Source organism: Pseudonaja textilis, chromosome 1 (assembly GCF_049901715.1).
Source record: "Pseudonaja textilis isolate UNSWEBS1 chromosome 1, rPseTex1.2, whole genome shotgun sequence".
NCBI lineage: Eukaryota > Metazoa > Chordata > Lepidosauria > Squamata > Elapidae > Pseudonaja > Pseudonaja textilis.
Genome location: NC_141990.1, coordinates 245,774,895 through 245,793,767, shown reverse-complemented (window position 1 = coordinate 245,793,767; position 18,873 = coordinate 245,774,895). Strand labels below are relative to the sequence as shown.

Here is an 18,873-nt window from a genome sequence, read left to right as displayed (position 1 = left end):
ATTAAACTAAAATAAAATTAATTAAGCCTTAGATTTATAAATTCCTACAAATTATTTATTTAAAAGAAGTCTGTACACAGAACAAAAAATGCCAGTCAAGATAATATTTTCCTTATTAAATGGTAGGATTTAATCCTACTTATTTTTTAATCCACTTTCAGACACTATTTAAACTTCTCTCAAATTTGAGATGGTATGTTCTTAACAACAGACTATGTCAGAAAGATACATATGAAATCTAAAACACATTCTTGTCCAAACAATTAGGTTGTAATTTAAACATGGGATATTTCAGGAATTGGAAAAAAAAACTGAAAAATGCAATACTTCAGATAATATACCTAAACACATTTTTATAGGCCTAACAACTATGTTTTTCATTATATTTCCTAAACCTAGAAGAAAATAGAAATAGTTGAATACGAATTTTCTACTATACTACAGTATAGTTCACGTTTAGCTGAAGTTTCTTTGCATATTAAATATAAACAGCCACAGAACAGAAATATTACTATCCTGTTCTACAGCAGAAGTCATTGTAACTACTCTAACGAACCTGACCATGATCCAATTTGATTCAATGTTAGGTAACAAGAAGCCAATGAGTTTTAGCTGTAAAGTACAGAACTAAGCTAATATGAATATGAGTGGATGTTCTGTTTGGGATGGATCTCCTCGATATTTTATTTTACAGCATTTACCATCAGTTCCCTTTATTAAAGTGTTATTTTCTCTGCTCTGCTCTTCTACTGAAAAGGATACTCAATCTCCCCGCCCCCCCCCTTTCTCCATTTCATCCATCTGAATGAGCAATTATATTAGGAATTATACACTTTTAGCTTTAAGTTGAAGGAAAAACACCTTAAAGAAGAAACGAAGAGTGCAATTCGATTTCAAGGAATTTTAAGTAACCGGCTCCTCATGCTGATACAAAAGGGCAGAAAGAAACTTAAAATTACTATAAGCTTAGAATTTGCTGTCTCAAATATGGCAAAGTATGTAATTTGTATCATACTGATTATCTCGTCTAGTTACTTAAAAGAGCAAGAAAATGTATACAGGTATTTGACCATAAATAATGGAGTTTGCCTATCACGGTCTTAAATCATGACTATCATAAAACAAATCATATGACCAACCCAATTTTATTACCAGGTAGTAACTAATGTTTTGCTACAGGTGCGGTTTTATTGAAAACTGTAAAACCATCATAAAGCATGGTCACTTGACCACGAAACACTGCAAACATTCGTAAATGCAGACTGGTTGCCAAACACCTGCAGTTTGGTCATATGACCAGAGCCCCTCAACAGTTGTGGCTTTGAATCCAGGTCATAAGAGTCCCCAGGTAGGTCTGTCATAACTTTCAACAGTTGCTTAGCAACCAACCATAAGTTGAGGATTACCTTTACAGCTATTCAGATGTCAAATTAAAACAGGCCTCTTGCCTTTGGTCATTAACAAAGAGCAGAAATAAAATGTAATTTTGAGAAAAGAAAGACTTGAAAATGTAAGATCGCTTAAGAATCAGGCCAAGTATAGATTCACCTGAAAACTTATCTGTGTAGTCTCTAACAGTTGAACAAACTTAACATAAATGCAATTTATTTTAAATACATTAAACTACTCAACAGGCATGGAGAGAGAGAGGTTACCTATCATAATGAAAAAAATAGCACAAACAGTGCAACAGAACAAAACTGAGGTTTGTGAGTTAGGAGTCAGAATGACCAAGAATGAAAAAAGATATTACAGGGAAACTAACTTGATAAGCATTATAGGAACCAAGGAGAAAGAATTAGAAAACCTGTAGATCAACACAATAATAAAGTATGTATACATGAATTTGTATGTATCTGAGAGAGCACTTAGGAGATGATCCTTAAGGAGAAAAACTAATGAACTGTGAATATGCAAATATTGGGCTGTTTGTAAACTTAGCAAGTTAATGCTGGATAGGAAAGGTAATAGCTAACTGGGTTTTTAATTTGGCAAATATTCATTATGAAAAACCAAACGGAGAGCTATTAATTTAGAATATTTATTCTAGGTTGGCAAAACTGAAAAAAATGTATCCAAATGCTTCTCACAGGAACAAAGGAATCTGGATACAAAGTACATATGGAATGCTTTATTTGAGACCCATTTATACGTAAGGACAAACAGCATGCAAAATGGGGGGAAGTATGTGGCAAAGCAAAGTGTTGATTTCTATCAACCTCTTCATCTAGAACAGTGGTAATAAACCTGGTCCCTACCGCCCACTAGCAGGCGTTCCAACTTTCATGGTGGGCAGTAGGGGTTTTGTCCCCTACTTTATAAATCATCATTACTGTGGAATCGGTGGGCGGTTAGAGAAAATTTTACTAACAGAGATACAAAAGTGGGCGGTAGGTATAAAAAGGTTGACTACCCCTGATCTAGAAGAATGCCTCTTATTCATAGATAGGCTGGTTCTTAAAAACATGGAAGGGACTACAGCCAATACTGCTGCTGATAACCACATATAGCCTACAAAAAGTAAACCAAGGTGGTAGACTACTTTGCACTTGAAATGGTAACAGGAAGCAACTGAACTAATTATGAAATTGACCATACTGGTAGTCCTCCACTTATAGCCATTTAATCAGTACTGGTTTGAAATTACAACAATGCTGAATTAAGGAACTTATGACTTGTGCCCAAAATTATAGCCTGTGCAGCACCCATGGTTACACGAACAAAATTGGGGTGCTTGTCAATCCACCCACTCTTACGACCAACCACAAGGATGCTGCAGCTGCGCTGTTCCCTTCATCCTGCCCTGCTGGGTTCCTTATGCTTACTTTGCACCTGGCTGGGTCACCACAGGCCTTAAGCTTGTTTGCTACCTCACCAGGTTCCATTTCCAAACTTGCAGCTGCTTACAAAATGGAACCTGCTTCTGGGATGGCATTATGTGGCTTTTATACAGGAATATGGCGCACTTGTTGCCTCTTCTTGGTAAAAGCAATCTTCAGAAAAGGTGTGATAGGCCCAAGGATGTGGGATCCAGAAAGGTAGGAAGCTGTGCAAGGAGTGCCTCAAGATGGAGGAGAACCTGGATAACCCAGGGAAGGCCATATTGAGCTGCAGAGGTGCTGCAGTACAGAACTCATCATGCCTCCCAGGTCCTCCTCCACTTCAAGGCTCTGCAATGGGGACAGCCAGGATTGTGGTCATTAAGTGAGGAAATCACAGCATTTTGTTTCCCAACTGCTATAATTTATTACCATAATTCTGAACTAAATTGTAGCTATAAGTCAAGGAATACATGCATATATCATGCAGCAATACCATTAATAAACATTTACAATACTTTTGTAAACTCTAGTAACATTTAAAAATGAAGAATTGTCTACAAGTTGTACATACCTTCCAAAATTCAACTGAACAAAAGTATTAAGAGAAACAGGCTGAAATTTGCAGTTACATACTTTTTTTTTAGGCTGGCATCACTTAAATAATCAATTTGCCCCACAAAAATGGGGGAAAGGTAGTCTAAAAATATTGGTTCTGTTGACTTAGCTGTCTCACAGGGAAGACAAAAAGAAGTGCAGTCCCCAGGCTAGAAAGGATTGCTCACACCTGTAATAAAAATTCTCAATATTTCTTTGGAAAAAATATTTTTCTATATTGCTTATTTAATTTATACCTCACATTTCCTACAATCTGATCATCCAAGGTAGCTAAGAATCAATGCAAAATAAAATAAAAATGCAAATATATAATTTCAGTGGAGAAATTAATGATTAAAATCTGAGGAAATAGATGTTTCTTGGCTATTCTGATAAAAGGAAAAGAGATAAACTGTCAAATGCAATTTCTGAAGAAATGTATTTCATGACCTAGTAGCAAGACCTCTCTGTAAGGCATATAAACGAATCTTTTACAACAGAGAAAGGGCCTAATTCATGAAGCTTAATGGTCAATTTCATAAAGATTCTTTTAGATGGTGAGATTCAAAGTAATTCAGGGTGTTTAACATCAATATCCTAAATTATACCTAATAAAATGAGAAGAAACTCAAGTAATTGTATACTAGTGCAGATTTTGACACCAGACAGCAGTTAAAACAAAATTAACTGCTTTGTTTTGCACTAATTGAAATTACCAAAAATTTCTAAAGGTTAGCTACAATCATAGAAAAGTGTTTTATAAAATTAGTGACAAGTGAAGACCAAGGAATATATTAAGACTGCAAAACTGTTTCAGGAGTTTAAGTCAATTAAAATAGAATATCAATCACTAAGTCTATTTTGCCTTTATTTAACTTTTAACTTCTCTCTCCTATTTAACCCAAATTACAGAAGGTTCAATGATATCAATTGCTTCCTGAGTATCATTAGTATATCCTCCCTAAGTAGTTTTATGTCAGTTCAATGGAATAAAGAATAGAATTCTGTGGAATCCTTTTCTCAATGGTCCAAAAACGGACAAGTACAATACCATCACTCTTTGGACATGGCACAACAGGATGAGCTGAAACTATTAAGAGTCTAGAAGGCTACCATGGTTGATAGAATCAAAAAGCTACTGATAGATCTGAAAGAACACCGCTCTACCATTTTTTTTAGTGTACAATATATCATCCACCATGTTCCATATAAATCTATACCTGTAGATTCTCCTTTCTTGTAATACACCCTTTCCATCTTCCTACCCTTTCAGATAGCTAGAAGTGCTGATAGGCAGTAACAGACATTGGCTATTTTTTCCAGAAATGATAGTTACTAAAATCTAACCTACCAAGTATCTCACTTGATATGAGCTAACAAAACATAATCATGTTATTATTTTTAAAAAATCTGTATTTGAAAATCAAAACTGAACTAAAATAACTATTCTGACAAAGTTAGATATTAAATTTTATGGTAATATTTTATATTTCATTTGAATATTAAAGTAATTACAACAGTAATGTATTTTCACATGTTATTCTTCTACTTTAGCTATAAAGCATAATATTTGATTTCAGCAAATCAATCGTTTAAAGATATCTCTTAAAAAGCATCTTAAAGACGATTGATTAGCACTGATTACAAGTTTTGCGATATAGCAAAGCCTAATCCTAGTAAAACTCAGGAATAGCTAGGATTTTGAACATTTCTTCCAGACAGTTCTAAAACTCTTGTAGATTAGAATCTCAGCTCTGACTGCTAAAACAGGATGCCGTAATTTCATACAAATCTACTCAAAGATCAAATTGAATACAAACCAGAGTTCTTCCTACTAGGGATCTCTGATAAACATTTTCCTAAAAAGACGAAATACATAATAGAGCATATATAATTCAACCTGTAAAACCATCTAGTTCACAGATGATGTTACTGAACTGTATGCAAAGAGATGTTTTTTATTGGTACAGAATTGAAATATATGGCTATCCATGAAACGATATGGCAAGAAAGACCACTGAACAGTTTAACCCTAACCCTATCTTTTGGAATGTGTATTTTCAATTCAGTATCAACTAGGTTACAATATGTCAACTTCGTTTACATACTAAGCCCCACAATTTTAGTAAAAACGACAAAAGGAGTCCAAAAATAAACCATTCTTTTGATATTTTATTAGGAAATCTTAATGAAATGTACAAAACTTATACATGACAATTTCATTTTTTTTCTGATCTGGGATCCCTTAAAATCTTGAAGTCAATGTTTGATCTAATTTAATATATGATCTTATTATACTGAATTACATTTTCACAAAAATATGTTAAGATAGTAAGACCTTTAAAAATCTTAAATTTTCTATGAATTTCATCTAAAATTATTTCCCTATTTGTTTCAATTTGATACCTGAGGACAAATCAGCCATTCTTTTTCTTTCACGAAAAAAGATATATTGAGAGTTCCTTGGTGCTCTGGGCTTCATTGTTTGCTTGCAGATGTTTCATTAGTCAAACTAGGTAACATCATCAATGCTAGTAAGGAGTGGGGTTTGCTCTCAGTTTATATTTTAATGGATTGTCCTATCAGTGTTGGTGAAAGTGATCTTGGAGAGTCTTGGTTGCGCTGCTTACCCTGTTTGGCAGTTCCTTGATTGGGCTATTGTTTACTTCTTGACTGTAAGACTGATGTTAATCTTGGGAGCTAATCTATGCTCATCTGGGTGCTAATTGCTGGTGGGAAGATGTTTTGGTCTTTTTGTTTCCCTTTTGGCTTGTTCATTATTTCTTTTACATAGTATAAGTAGTCCTCAACTTACAACAGTTCGTTTGGAGACTGAAGTTACAATGGCACTGAAAAGTGACTTATGACCATTTTCACACTTATGATCATTGCCACTGTCACGAATTCAAAATTCAGACACCTGGAAACTGATCATAGATGGTTGCAGTGTCCCAAGGTCATGTGATCATGATTTTGAGACCTTCTGGCAAGCAGAGTCAACGGGAAAGCCAGATTCACTTAACACGTGACTAACTTAACAACTACACCGATTCACTTAACAAATATGTTAAGTCATAAAGATGGCGGCGCTGAGCAAACTGGCGGCCCAGTAGGAAATGTTCCACAGACCGGTATCGGTCCGGGGCCCGGTGGTTGGGGACCCCTGCACTAGAATATACACTAAGAGCAAATCCCAGTCCTAATTAGCACTGATGATGTTACCTAGTTTGCGTAATAAAATGTCTACAACAAAACAATTAAGCTCAGAAAGCACCAAGGACTCCTTATTTCAACCCAGAGTTACAAATATTCCCCTTTGAAGAATTTCTTTTGCAGTAGAACCAAAAATGTTAAAGACTTTCTCTTGGATCTTTGAACCAATTCCAATATTTTCTACACTATTCTCAAGAGTAGAAATAGTTTAAAAAACAATGCACTAAACCATTCTGAATAGTTTAAAGAAGTGTATCATGGAGCAATTTATCTCCTTTAAAAATCTGAAACAACTATCATTTTCTGCATGGTTTTAAGTGCACTGATTTATGCTAACAAGAAATGGTGACTACTCCAAGTTTGCACTACACATTTTACGTTTTATAAACATATATGTAATTTCATAAAATTGGGTTGAGCCATTAAACTTACCATGGGAGGTAATAAACAAATTCATACATTAAAAAAGTTTGAAATCATCAAACAATTAAACTAATTTAAGTAGATATTTCATTTCCATGTTTTTCAGTTATTCACATCTTCATAATCGCATTCAATCACACAGTATGTAAACCCAGGAATACAATGCTAATATTTCTTCAGCAGAAAATATATAGATGTAGTCAGTGAATGGCTATGTTTTGTTCAAAATACATTTAAATACTTGACTTTCTTAAAAAGAAAAGACTGGATGACAGAATTAAATATGAAGAAGATGTCTGTAATGTTGTTTCCATATTCATGAATACAAAAGTCATCAAGACTGTTAAGACTCCCTCTTTTTATCCATTAATAAATTACTCTAAAAGTTTCTCAACAATAGCAGAAGCGTGGACAACTCACAGAATTCTCCAGCCAGCATCTTAAAGTGGCCAACACTGAGAAACATTACTTTAGCTTTCTCCTTTCACTATTTTGTGCCCATCCTACAAATGGATGCACACACATCTGTATAATGGAGAAGTACCTCTCTTAGGAGAAAAGAACTCAAATGAATTATAAAATGGATTATTTTCAGAATATTAAAAAATACCTCCTGGTTTTGATAATTCCACCTCTAAACTGAAATAAATGCATAAGGCTAAGCAATATGTTTCTGTATATCCAACTGTATGTACTTCTATTGGGAAAGTACTCAAAGCATTATTAGACCCAATTGTTGAGTCCTTTGTTCCTTAGATGTATAGGTCTTCTTCAGTGCACAATGTATCAAGCAACTGCAGCTTAAAAATTGTCTGCATAACATGACATCTCAAAATTGTTGTGTTGCTGGAAAAATCAGGCCAAAACTTACATACAATATATACTACAGCAAGAAGAGCAGCAGATAGTAGCTTAATAGTTTCAAACTAGATGAAAAAAACAGTACCCTAAAATAATTTCCTGCCCTATTCTCAATTCTGATGTTTCAGTAACTAGTAAAAGTGAGGGAAGAATATCAATAAATATCAGTTGCTAGAACAGAACTTTATTTAGGCTTTGCTGTGAACTTCTGGAGACATCTAACTGGTCCAGTGGGTAACAAGCAGTTGGACTAAAACTAGATGAACATTGTTTTTAGAATACAGCGCAAGTCTGCCACCCAGAGGATCTACCCCCAAAAGTGAAATAAAACATACTATATCTAGTACTCTGGTTTTTTTGCATATAGATCAAAGAATCTAACTTTCCATAAAAAGAAATCAGAAGTCAGGTTGCATGTTGGTTGATATGTGTGGTAGAGTAGGCCCTCCCTTACTCTATTTTTCCTAAAATGAACAGAACAAAGATATATATATATATATATAATATTCAGAAATGTGAGAACCCAGAAAGCAAATTTGTTTTTGCAATGTCTTTTTAAATATTCAATCTTTCAAAACTTGAACTGAGGGGTCCTTGGTCCTCTGTGAGTTTGCTTGTTTTCTTGAAGACATTTCATTACCCTTACTAGGTAACACCATCAGTGTTAGTAAGGAGTACAGTTTGATGTCAGTTTATATTCTGGTGACTTGCCTGTCTGTGGGGGTCTTAGATTATCTGGTTGGGATGTTTACTGATGGCTCTTTGGCAGTTTCTTGATTGGGGTCTGATTTACTTGATTGTTGGTCTGAAGTTAACCTTGAAGTTAATCCATGCTGATCTGGATGCCAGTTACTGATGGGAGAGGCGCTGTAGTCTTTTTGTTCTCTTTTGGGCTGATCAATTGTCTCTTTTGCATAGTCTATAGATGCTGTTAATATCTATGTATCTATTGATGGCTGATTTGTCAAGAGTGCCAGGCTTCTAGAAATTCTCTGGCATTGTTGGACTTTGTCTGGTCTAGGATTGTCATTCTCTCAATTGAAACGATGGTTAAATTTGCCTGTATGTTGTAAAATTACAATTTTTTTTGCCACGTCTTCTGATTGCCAGTTGGTATTCATGGATGTGTTCTGCCAGTCTTCTGCCTTTTTTTCCTACACGGTGGTTGTTGCAGTTCTTACATTGTATGTTTTAGATAACTCCTGTTTTTTCTTCTGGGGTTGCTGGGTCTTTTAGTTTGCTTAGGATGTTTTGAAGGGCTTTAGTTGGCTTGTGTGATACAATGATTCCATGTGGTTGTTGTAGTCTGCTAAGTTTCTGACATATTCTTGATGTATGGCAGTTTAATTATTTTTAGAGTTTGTGTTGATTATGTTGTATTGGGTTGGTGGTGAGAGACTTTTTGATAAAGTTGCGTGGGTATCCAATTTGTTGTATAGGTGCTCCTTTTTGTTTTCCTGTTCTTCTGGGTTGCTGCTGTGTGTTTGGGATTGTTTAAATTAAGTCCTTACACAGCTTCTTTTGTGGGAAGTTGGGTTGTTGCTTTGGTAGTGGTAATGTAAAATGTTTATTTCTTAATGTTTAAAGGAGTGATATTTAAAATTTGTACATCTAATCTGCCTACAATTAAGTAACAATATTTCAACAGAACAGCTTAAACTGTACATTTTTAACAGATAGCTTTGAAAGTAACTGAGGGATATCTATGTTAAAAACTAATTTTCCTCAGGAGTCCAATGAGTTTGAACCCTAATAGCCTTTTCATATACATCCTTAGATGTACATCCCTACACAGAACACTGTCTTTCAAAAGACATATTATTTATGTAACATTAATGCATTTATGAGTAACGTCAGTTTAATTCAGATTTCTAAACATATCCACCTCAATTTTATTATACAAAATTTAGTACAGGGCTCAGAATTTACATTTTGAAACGTTTTTCAAATCTTTTACTATATTTTTACGAAAACATAATGCCAAAAGGTTGCTTTATTTTTGAATCAAGCACTATTTGTTTCCCTTGTTTCTTAACAATATTTAAAAAGAGACATTTTACTTCAAGCTCCAATTAAACCAAGTCACTAGGAGTGCATGTTATAAGTATGGTTTTATAGGTATTTTTGGTAAACTTCCTTGAATTTAATTGAAGTGACTGTGGAGTTACCAAGAACAACTTGCAGGAGAGAAAAAGTCGGTGGTGTCTATGTAAGTCTTTGAAGACTATACCAATTGGAAATACTTACAGCAACCGGGATCGTGGAACAGAAGGTAAAGCGCACATAGCAGGTCCACATTTATGAATTGAGATGAGCGGGGGCGAAAACGGAAGACGGTACAGACCTTCCTCAACACAAAGACGCGCACGTTTATACGGCCTATTCCTCATTATTCTAGAAACCGCCATTTTCATCCCCAAAGCCTCAGATGCCCGTCAGCCGAGCCCATTTACACCCCTTCTCTAGAAGGCATTCCCCGCCAATTGCTTCATGGAGCTCGGAAGGCCCTGTGGTCGCTCACCTGGTCGCCGGCGGGAGCTTCTCCGGACATGGCGGGTTAAAACGGTCCCCGGAAGTAGCGGGGGGAGCGAGGAAGCAGGGTCCGATATGTAGATATGCCTATTTCTTAACCCTCCTACCCACCCCCGTTCTCTTCCCTCGCAAAGTCCCCCGGGCAGCGTCTAAGTGAACTAGTCGACCCTGCGCGCGGCTTCCACTTGCCCGAGGAACAAAATGGCGGCCCAACCGCCCCCAACTCTCGCCTTCCTCAGTAAAGGAAGGGGGCGGGGCTGAACGTGAAAGTGAGAGCGCGCAAGGAATAGTGGGGGAAAAAAAAATGGAAGGTCGAACCAGGGAGCGGCGCGCGTGGGGTTAAGCAAACAGAAAGCGAGCTGGAACGGAGATAGTAGCAGCTGAGGAGAATGCCGGGAACGAAGGAGACTAAGAAAGCCTTACATGCGTGCGCATGCGTGGAAAGAAAAGCAAACCGGACGCATTTTGATTTGGCGGTTAAATGCTCTGTCGGAAAGGTTTAAACGAAGAGACTGTTTGCTGAGGCACGTGGATAAATCACGTGCCCGTGAGACAACAGACGCTTCTGTATAATGAGATTATTAATTGATCTCTGTTCCCTTTTTTCTCCCCTCTCTGCTCCAGAATGTCTTATGCGTTGTGCGCTCTGGGCTCGTCGCCAATGTAACGTAAGGCGATCTCGACAACCCCCACCAGAGTTTCATCTCTTGTCTATTATTCATATGAAACAGTGGGGCGACAACGCCCAGAATGAGATGCTCCATTATGCTTGGCCAATAATCAGCTGGTTTGCTCCCAGACGCCTAAAGAAGCTTCTGATTTTCTTGCTTATTGTGTAAATCGGATTAGGATTCTGCTGCCCCGGTTATGGCTCCGGCACCTCCTGCAGCTGTTCCTGGAAAGGTGGGACAACGAGTCGTTTTCGACTTCCAGAGACCACAGATAGATTTTTTTTCCATAATGATCTACCCTGCCTAACCTTTCCTTTCATGTCTTTCGTCCTCGTCATAAAAAGAGTCCGTCCACCTTTCCCAGCATTAGAGCATTTTCCGGAAAGCTGGGCCTTCACTTAAAGGTGTCTGAATTGAGATAATTTGAGTCTGGACATTTGTGTCTTGGGTGAGAACTCTTGGTACCTCAGTCAGTCTATGGAATTGTTCTTGATATAGTTACCCATGAATAATAATAATTTATGAAATATATATGCAATCCAACCCCCAGCAGTTCTGGTTGATTTACAGTTGTTGAAACATTTCAAAACAAAGAATACAAAAACTCCATAGAATAGAAAGGAGGATTAGTGATCTTCTCTAAAGGCCTGGGTGAATTCATTTATCAAATGAAATATGTAGATAAAGTGGTATATATAGATAGTCCTCAACTTATGACCACAATTGAGCCTAAAATTTCCATGGCTAAGCAACAAAATTTTATTGTTCCATTTTACCACCTTTCTTCCCACAGTTGCTAAATAGATCGCTGCACTTGTTAAATTTATTTGTTTATTTTAGTTTGTCAAGCATGTATGAGAAAACAAGTGTAAGTATGAACTTAAACATATAAGTATAAACAGGTATAAGTATATGCATAATAAATGAATATGAATAAATGGGAGCAGTAGGACAGGGACAGTAGGCATGCTGGTGTGCTTATGCCCGCCCCTTTACAGACCTCTTAGGAATGGAGTGAAGTCCACGGTAGACAGTGTGGCATAGTTGTTAGTGTCATGGTTGTTAAGAGAATCTGGCTTCCTGTTGGCTTTGTCAGACGATCACAAAAGCTGATCAAATTGTCCTGGGACATTGCAACCATCATGCATGCCACTCAGCAATAGCTAAGTCTCCTGTTCTCACCCCAGTTGCTGCCAACCTAGCAGTTCAAAAACATGCAAATGCAAGTAGATATGAAGTTTATTAATTTTGGTGGGAAAGTAACAGCCTTCTGTGATATCATGCTGGCCACATGACTGCAGAAATGCTTTCAGACTGCTGGCTCAATGGCCTTGAAATGAAGATGAAACCGCCCCCTATGTCAGAAACAACTAGCGGAATAAAATCCTCAGGGACTTCTTGTCCCCAGCCCATGACTGAATCAACCTTAAGTCATCCTTATCTGTATCAGTGTTAAAATTGTATTTCCCCCTTTTTCTTACACCATTCAAGGCAGCTTCAAAGTATACATTCTGTTGGGCTTTGTCACCTGTTACCTTGGAGACCAGTTAGTGACTCCAAACAGAGATAGTAGAGATAGGAATCAGTGGGGGAAGCAAGAAATGTCATGCTTGTGTAGTTTTCTGTTGACTTGAAGATAGGCAGATAGCATTTCAGCTGAGCAGAGTGAAGACCCAGATAAATTTTGTTTCATAACTGAAGGCACATATAGGCTTCTGGGGCAAGCAGACGGAGAACAGAAATTGTAGAACCTTGTATCTTTCATGGAAGTTTGAGCCTTGTGCAATTTGTTCTTATGCAACTTTTCTAAGAGACTATTTCATTGCTGTGGTTGCAAGGGAGGCATATTTGGAAAAAGCAAAAATATGAGGACTGAACTTCCTAGGTTAGCTTTCTTACATTGGGAGGTATTCTCAAATGACATGACAGTATCCAACCAGAGGTAGGATTCAATTTTTTTTACTACCGGTTTTGTGGACGTGGCTTGGTGGGTATGACGGGGGAAGGATACTGTGAAATCTCCAGTCAGTTCTCCAAACTACTCAAAATTTCCACTACCAGTTTTCCAGAATTGGTCAGAACCTGCTGAATACCACCTCTGATCCAAGCTTATTTTTTTTCCTATCTGTGTGCTCTCTGCAGCTCACAATTTCCTTTCTTTTTATGAATTTATTGCATCCTATATACTGTATATATTATTCCTTCCTATCCACCTAACCCCTGCTATTAAGTGAGATAGATACACAAATACACATAACATACATGAAATACAGATTTTAAATTCTGGATTTAATTCCTATTTAATCTGGAGAATGAACTAGGAAGAACTTTCAATATAAACAGTCAATGGGTTTTCCTTTCTACCTTTCAAAAAGACAATGCATACATACAGGTGAAATTCGAAAAATTAGAATATCGTGCAAAAGTTCATTTATTTCAGGAATGCAATGTAAAAGGTGAAACTAATATAGACTCATTACATGCAAAGCAAGATAGTTCAAGCTGTGATTTGTCGTAATTGTGATGGCTTACAGCTCATGAAAACCCCAAATCCACAATCTCAGAAAATTAGAATATTACATGTAATCAATAAAACAAGGATTACATAGAACAGTATTGGATCTCTGAAAATTATAAGCATGCATATGTACTCAGTACTTGGTTTGGGCCCCTTTTGCAGCAATTACTGCCTCAATGCAGCGTGACATGGAAGCTATCAACCTGTGGCATTGCTGAGGTGTTATGGAAGACAGTGGCCTTCAGCTCTTCTGCATTGTTCGGTCTCATGTCTCTCATCTTTTTCTTGGCAATGCCCCATAGATTCTCTATGGGGTTCAGGTCAGGTGAGTTTGCTGGTCAATCAAGCACAGTAATCCCACGGTCATTGAATCAGGTTTTGGTGCTTTTGGCAGTATGGGCAGGTGCCAAGTCCTACTGGAAAATGAAGTCAGCATCCACATAAAGCTCATCTGCGGAAGGAAGCATGAAGTACTCCAAAATCTCCTGCTAGACGGCTGCGTTGACCCTGGACTTAATGAAGCACAGTGGACCAACATCAGCAGATGACATGGCTCCCCAAAGCAACACAGACTGTGGAAACTTCACACTGGACTTCAAGCATCTTACAGTGTGTGCCTCTCCATTCTTCCTCCAGACTCTGGGTCCTTGGTTTCCAAATGAGATGCAAAAGTTGCTCTCATCAGAAAAGAGGACAGGTCTGTTTTTCTTTAGCCCAGGTAAGATGCTTCTGACTTGTTCAGGAGCGGCTTGAAAAGAGGAATACAACATTTGAAGCCCATGTCCAGGATCCATCTGTGTGTGGTGGCTCTTGATGCACTGACTGCAGGCTCAGTCCACTCCTTGTGAAAGTCCCCAACACTTTTGAATGGCCTTTTCCTGACAATTCTCTCCAGGCTGTGGTCATCCCTGCTGCTTGTGCACCTTTTTCTTCCACACTTTTCCCTTCCACATAACTTTCTATTAATGTGCTTTGATATAGCACTTTGGGAACATCCAGCTTCTTTTGCAATTACCTTTTGAGGCTTTCCCTCCTTATGGAGGATGTCAGTGATGGTTTTCTGCACAACTGTCAGGTCAGCAGTTTTTCCCATGATTGTGATTCCTACTGAACCAGACTGAGAGACCATTCAAAGGCTCAGGAATCCTTTGCAGGTATTATGGCTTAATTAGCTGATTAGAGTGAGACACTTTGAGCCTAGAATATTGAACCTTTTCACAATATTCTAATTTTCTGAGATTGTGGATTTGGGGTTTTCATGAGCTGTAATCCATAATCATCTCAATTATGACACATCACACCTTGAACTATCTTGCTTTGCATGTAATGAGTCTATCTCATTAAGTTCACCTTTTAAGTTGGATTACTGAAATAAATGAACTTTTGCACGATATTCTAATTTTTTGAGTTTCACCTGTATATTACATTTTGTTAAGTTGTTGTTGTAAGTTGAAAACTAGTTAGTATCTCATTTCCTCTTAACTTGTATACTCTGAGAATGTTACTGAAGGATGGAATGAATGCTGCTTAAATAATTAATGTTTGGTATTAAATTTTTGAACATTATACGGGTGGTCGTTGGCTTATGACCATAATGGAGGCTACCCATCAGGGTTGTAAGTCATGTAAGTCATGTGATCAACTCAGTTTTATGACCTTTTTGAAGTAGCCATTAAGCGAGTGTTGCAGTCATTGAGTTTACTATGGGCATGGTTTTGCTGAAAACTGGAAGTAAACTGGCCCCAATTGTATTTGTTTGGTCATGCATCCATTGAAACTCCAAATCTGGGTCATAAATAGCCCACAGATAGGCACATCCTAACTTCAAACGGTTTCTAAGTGACTACTCCTAAATTGAGGTTTACTCTATTCTTGGAGGTAAGGAAAGTAGGCTAAAGATTCCTATAGATTTCATGTTTAATTGTGCCACAACAGGGGTTGCTTCATGTTAGTTTTTAAAATCTGTCTGCCAAAAAGTCTTTTTGGTGGCAGTCTATGTAATTATAGGTCACTGGTAATGGAGTAATTTATGTTCACCCACCCACATCGTTCTTTTCATCATATTAAGAAGTCCTAAGTTATGTAAAGTAATTAGGAATCAAGGCTGCCAAAGTCATAATGGGGTCTGCACAAGTAATGATTTCCTTACATAAAAAGTGTATGCCAACTGTTGTATCAAGTAACAATTAAAACAATTGCTATTGAAACTGATAAAATTTACGGATTGCTAAAACATAAAAGAAAAGTTCTTACTGACTTTTGGAACATAGTGTAACTTATTTAGTTAAGACTTTGTATGGTAGCTGTACCACTAGATGGCAGATTGACCCAGATTCAGGATACTTCTATAGACAGCATATGGGAAGAAATCAAGTTCTTTTTTCTATCAATTCTTAAGTTTTCTAATATTGCAATTTGCATTTTTATTTAAATAAACTGGAATCCTTAGGGGCCTTTTCCCCTCCCTATGTATACCATCTTTAACACAAGGGTTTGCTCCACACCTGTCAGTATTTGAGATTGAAACATCGGGCATTTAAAAGATTCCAAGCATAAGCCCCCATATTAGTGTGTGATTATATAAATGTAAATAGTAAAAAAAAAAGAAGCAAAAACGGCTTCTGTGAATATGTAATTTGATTTATTGTCATCACTGAAAAATGTAGTTTTTAACTTCAGCGTGCATTTATGAAGCCATAGGTTAACAACTATACCTGTGGACTCAAAAAATTAATTTAAGTATTTTAATTTTTAGATAGCTTAAATGGACTTTAGAGGATGGTAGAGGACAGGAAGGCCTGGAGGAATGTTGTTCATGGGGACATGATGGATTAGACATGGCTTCGCAATTAACAACAAATTTTTATATGTCAGTGATCAAATTTTTCATTTATCTTGTACAACAAACAAAACAATCATCTCCACTTCCAACAGATAATACTATGCAAGTTTGGTCAACAGCAAACTTTGCTTTTTCTCAGAGTTTGTTTCAAGGTAAAGGCACGCATAATAGTTGCAGGCAAGAAACTCTCATTTCAAAATGAAAAGATATGGGAGATGACGGACATAACAGAAATAACAGAGTTAATATGTATACTTCATAACTTAGCCTACTTGGGGGTAATGTACATGTGGCTTCAGAGCCACCTTTGTTGGGCTGAAAAGGTTGATTCAGTGACAATCTTGACATGATCAGAGACTTCTTGGCTGTCTGTGCTGCTGCTTCTGGCATAGTTGATGTATTCAAATAAGATATTGGTAGCTATTAACTATATTTCATTCATATATCCTCCATGAACTAGAGCAGTGTTAGACAACGTGTTGCTATCCAGTTGTTCTGGCTTCAGCTTCCACCAACTCAAATCTCATAGTCAGTCGAAAGGAATTATAGAGTTGTAATTTAAAACATCTGAATGATACTAATTGCCAATCCTTGGTCCAAGTCAAGTGATTCAACCATTGGATGTGCAAATATTTCAAGCTATTGAAACTTTTGTAAGTGCCTTGAGTTTATTCTTAAAAGATGTGCACTTACATTTGTATAAAAACAGCTGCTATTTAAACCTTAGCTAATTTTCTTTTACTTTTCTTTATATTTAGGTACTTTTCAGAAATGCTATATATTGTGAAGTGTCCCATGAGATGTAGAAGGGTGTGTCCTGTTATTTTAAGAAGGCTTGTATGGCATGTTTGTGAAAATATAAAAGTCTGGCTCTGAATCTGAGCTTTACTTATCAAAAACCAGTCTGTTTTTAAAATGTCATCTTATTTTTATTAACAGAGTGAGATTATCCAAAATATCTAATCACATAAGCTTGGCCTTTTAAGTGCTTTGAGTAATTCCAGAAGTTTCTTTTCATTCTTGAAAAGAATTTTAGCCTGCATGTGTTCAGTAAAGTACTTTACATTTATAGCCTGAAAGGAGCCAATGTTTGTATGGAAAGATGACTCATTGATGTAACCCAAGCTGCCACAAAATGCTCCTCCAACTTCTGACCACTCCAAATTATCCCTGGCTAGAAATATAACTGAAAACAGTCCGAAAGATTCATTTTGATTTCTGACTATTCCAGAAAAAAATCGAACTTAAAGCAATCTATTCTGAACTTGTAATGTTTTGCACAACCTCAAGGTCTAGCCTCCTGAGCACCATGGATTCTGCACACTTTTCAGTTTTGCATTTGTGTGTGTTTTCTGCATTTTGAATTGGCCTTTGTTGGGACAATCTTTCTATTAAAAACCTATATTTATTTATATTTATTGCCCAAGCAATAAAGGAGTAGAGTTGCTACCCAAGGAACAGAGTCATCCCTTTACCTCCCTTTTTATCAGCTTTTCTCTGTTTTTCCCTCTTGACCCTAAAGATACAAAGGGAAAAATAGATTGCAATTGGCAGTAGCTCAGCCAGAGCTTCCAGAAAGCTTTTGAAGTCAGGGGAAACAGCACGCCAGCTGTGAGACAGCAAGTTTGCCCACTCTTATTTTACATTCAAATATATAATGTTCCTTTGTTATGGCATGTATCCTCACTTAAGTGGCTTTGGCTGATTTGAAAGAAGCCAAGAAATGTAGATCCTGATTAATATGTAGAGGAGAGACCAGGACATCAATTAAACTATCAAATAGAATGAGAAATTGAAAAAAATATCCTGGAACAAAGCAGCGGCAAGCCACTTCCATATAGTTGCCAAGAAAGTAACAGGAATTGATATTGACTCGTAAAATGCTTTATCCTGAAAGGTATGAGCAGACCAGTTTATTTCAATACTTAATGGAAAGTCAGTATGTTAGTTTCCCAGACAAGGATTTTAAAGGAATTTCAAGCTTCCCAGAAACTGAGTGGAGAGGTGTGTGTGTGTGTGTAAATATATTTCCCACAAGCTTGGTCAGAGAGTAGAAGTATAATCAGCTGTCTGTCAGTCCTGATTGCTGATACATAATACGAAACATAACTGGCCTCCTTTGAAATGAAAATGGACATCCCAGTCACTCTGGCTGGAGTCTTGTGCCTTTTTATTTTTAAAACTGAACATGTACACAGAGGTGTCTTTCTTTGCTGCTGAAACGAGACAGGATATTTTTTGTAACCTCTAAAATTGCTATTTACAGTGAAGTGCCTAAGATTCCTTTTGTCCTACTTATAGTATTTTCAAATGAGTCATTGGAGCTAACACTCAAGTAGGAAGGCTAATTCAAAAATGTGTCTTTGCTAATTTTATAACAAGCCTGGAAAAAGATTA

The 18,873-nt window shown here is 36.9% G+C and overlaps 1 protein-coding gene across 1 annotated transcript in view; it reads right to left on the bottom strand.

Annotated features, from left to right (window-relative positions):
- CSTF3 (cleavage stimulation factor subunit 3) overlaps positions 1 to 10,685 on the bottom strand; it is a 59,100-nt gene extending 48,415 nt beyond the window's left edge. Inside the window, exon 1 of the mRNA XM_026705939.2 lies at positions 10,435 to 10,685. Coding sequence (XP_026561724.1) covers positions 10,435 to 10,464 — 30 coding nt within the window. The 5' untranslated portion in view covers positions 10,465 to 10,685. The remainder of the gene's footprint in view (positions 1 to 10,434) is intronic.
- Positions 10,686 to 18,873: the final 8,188 nt, after the last annotated feature.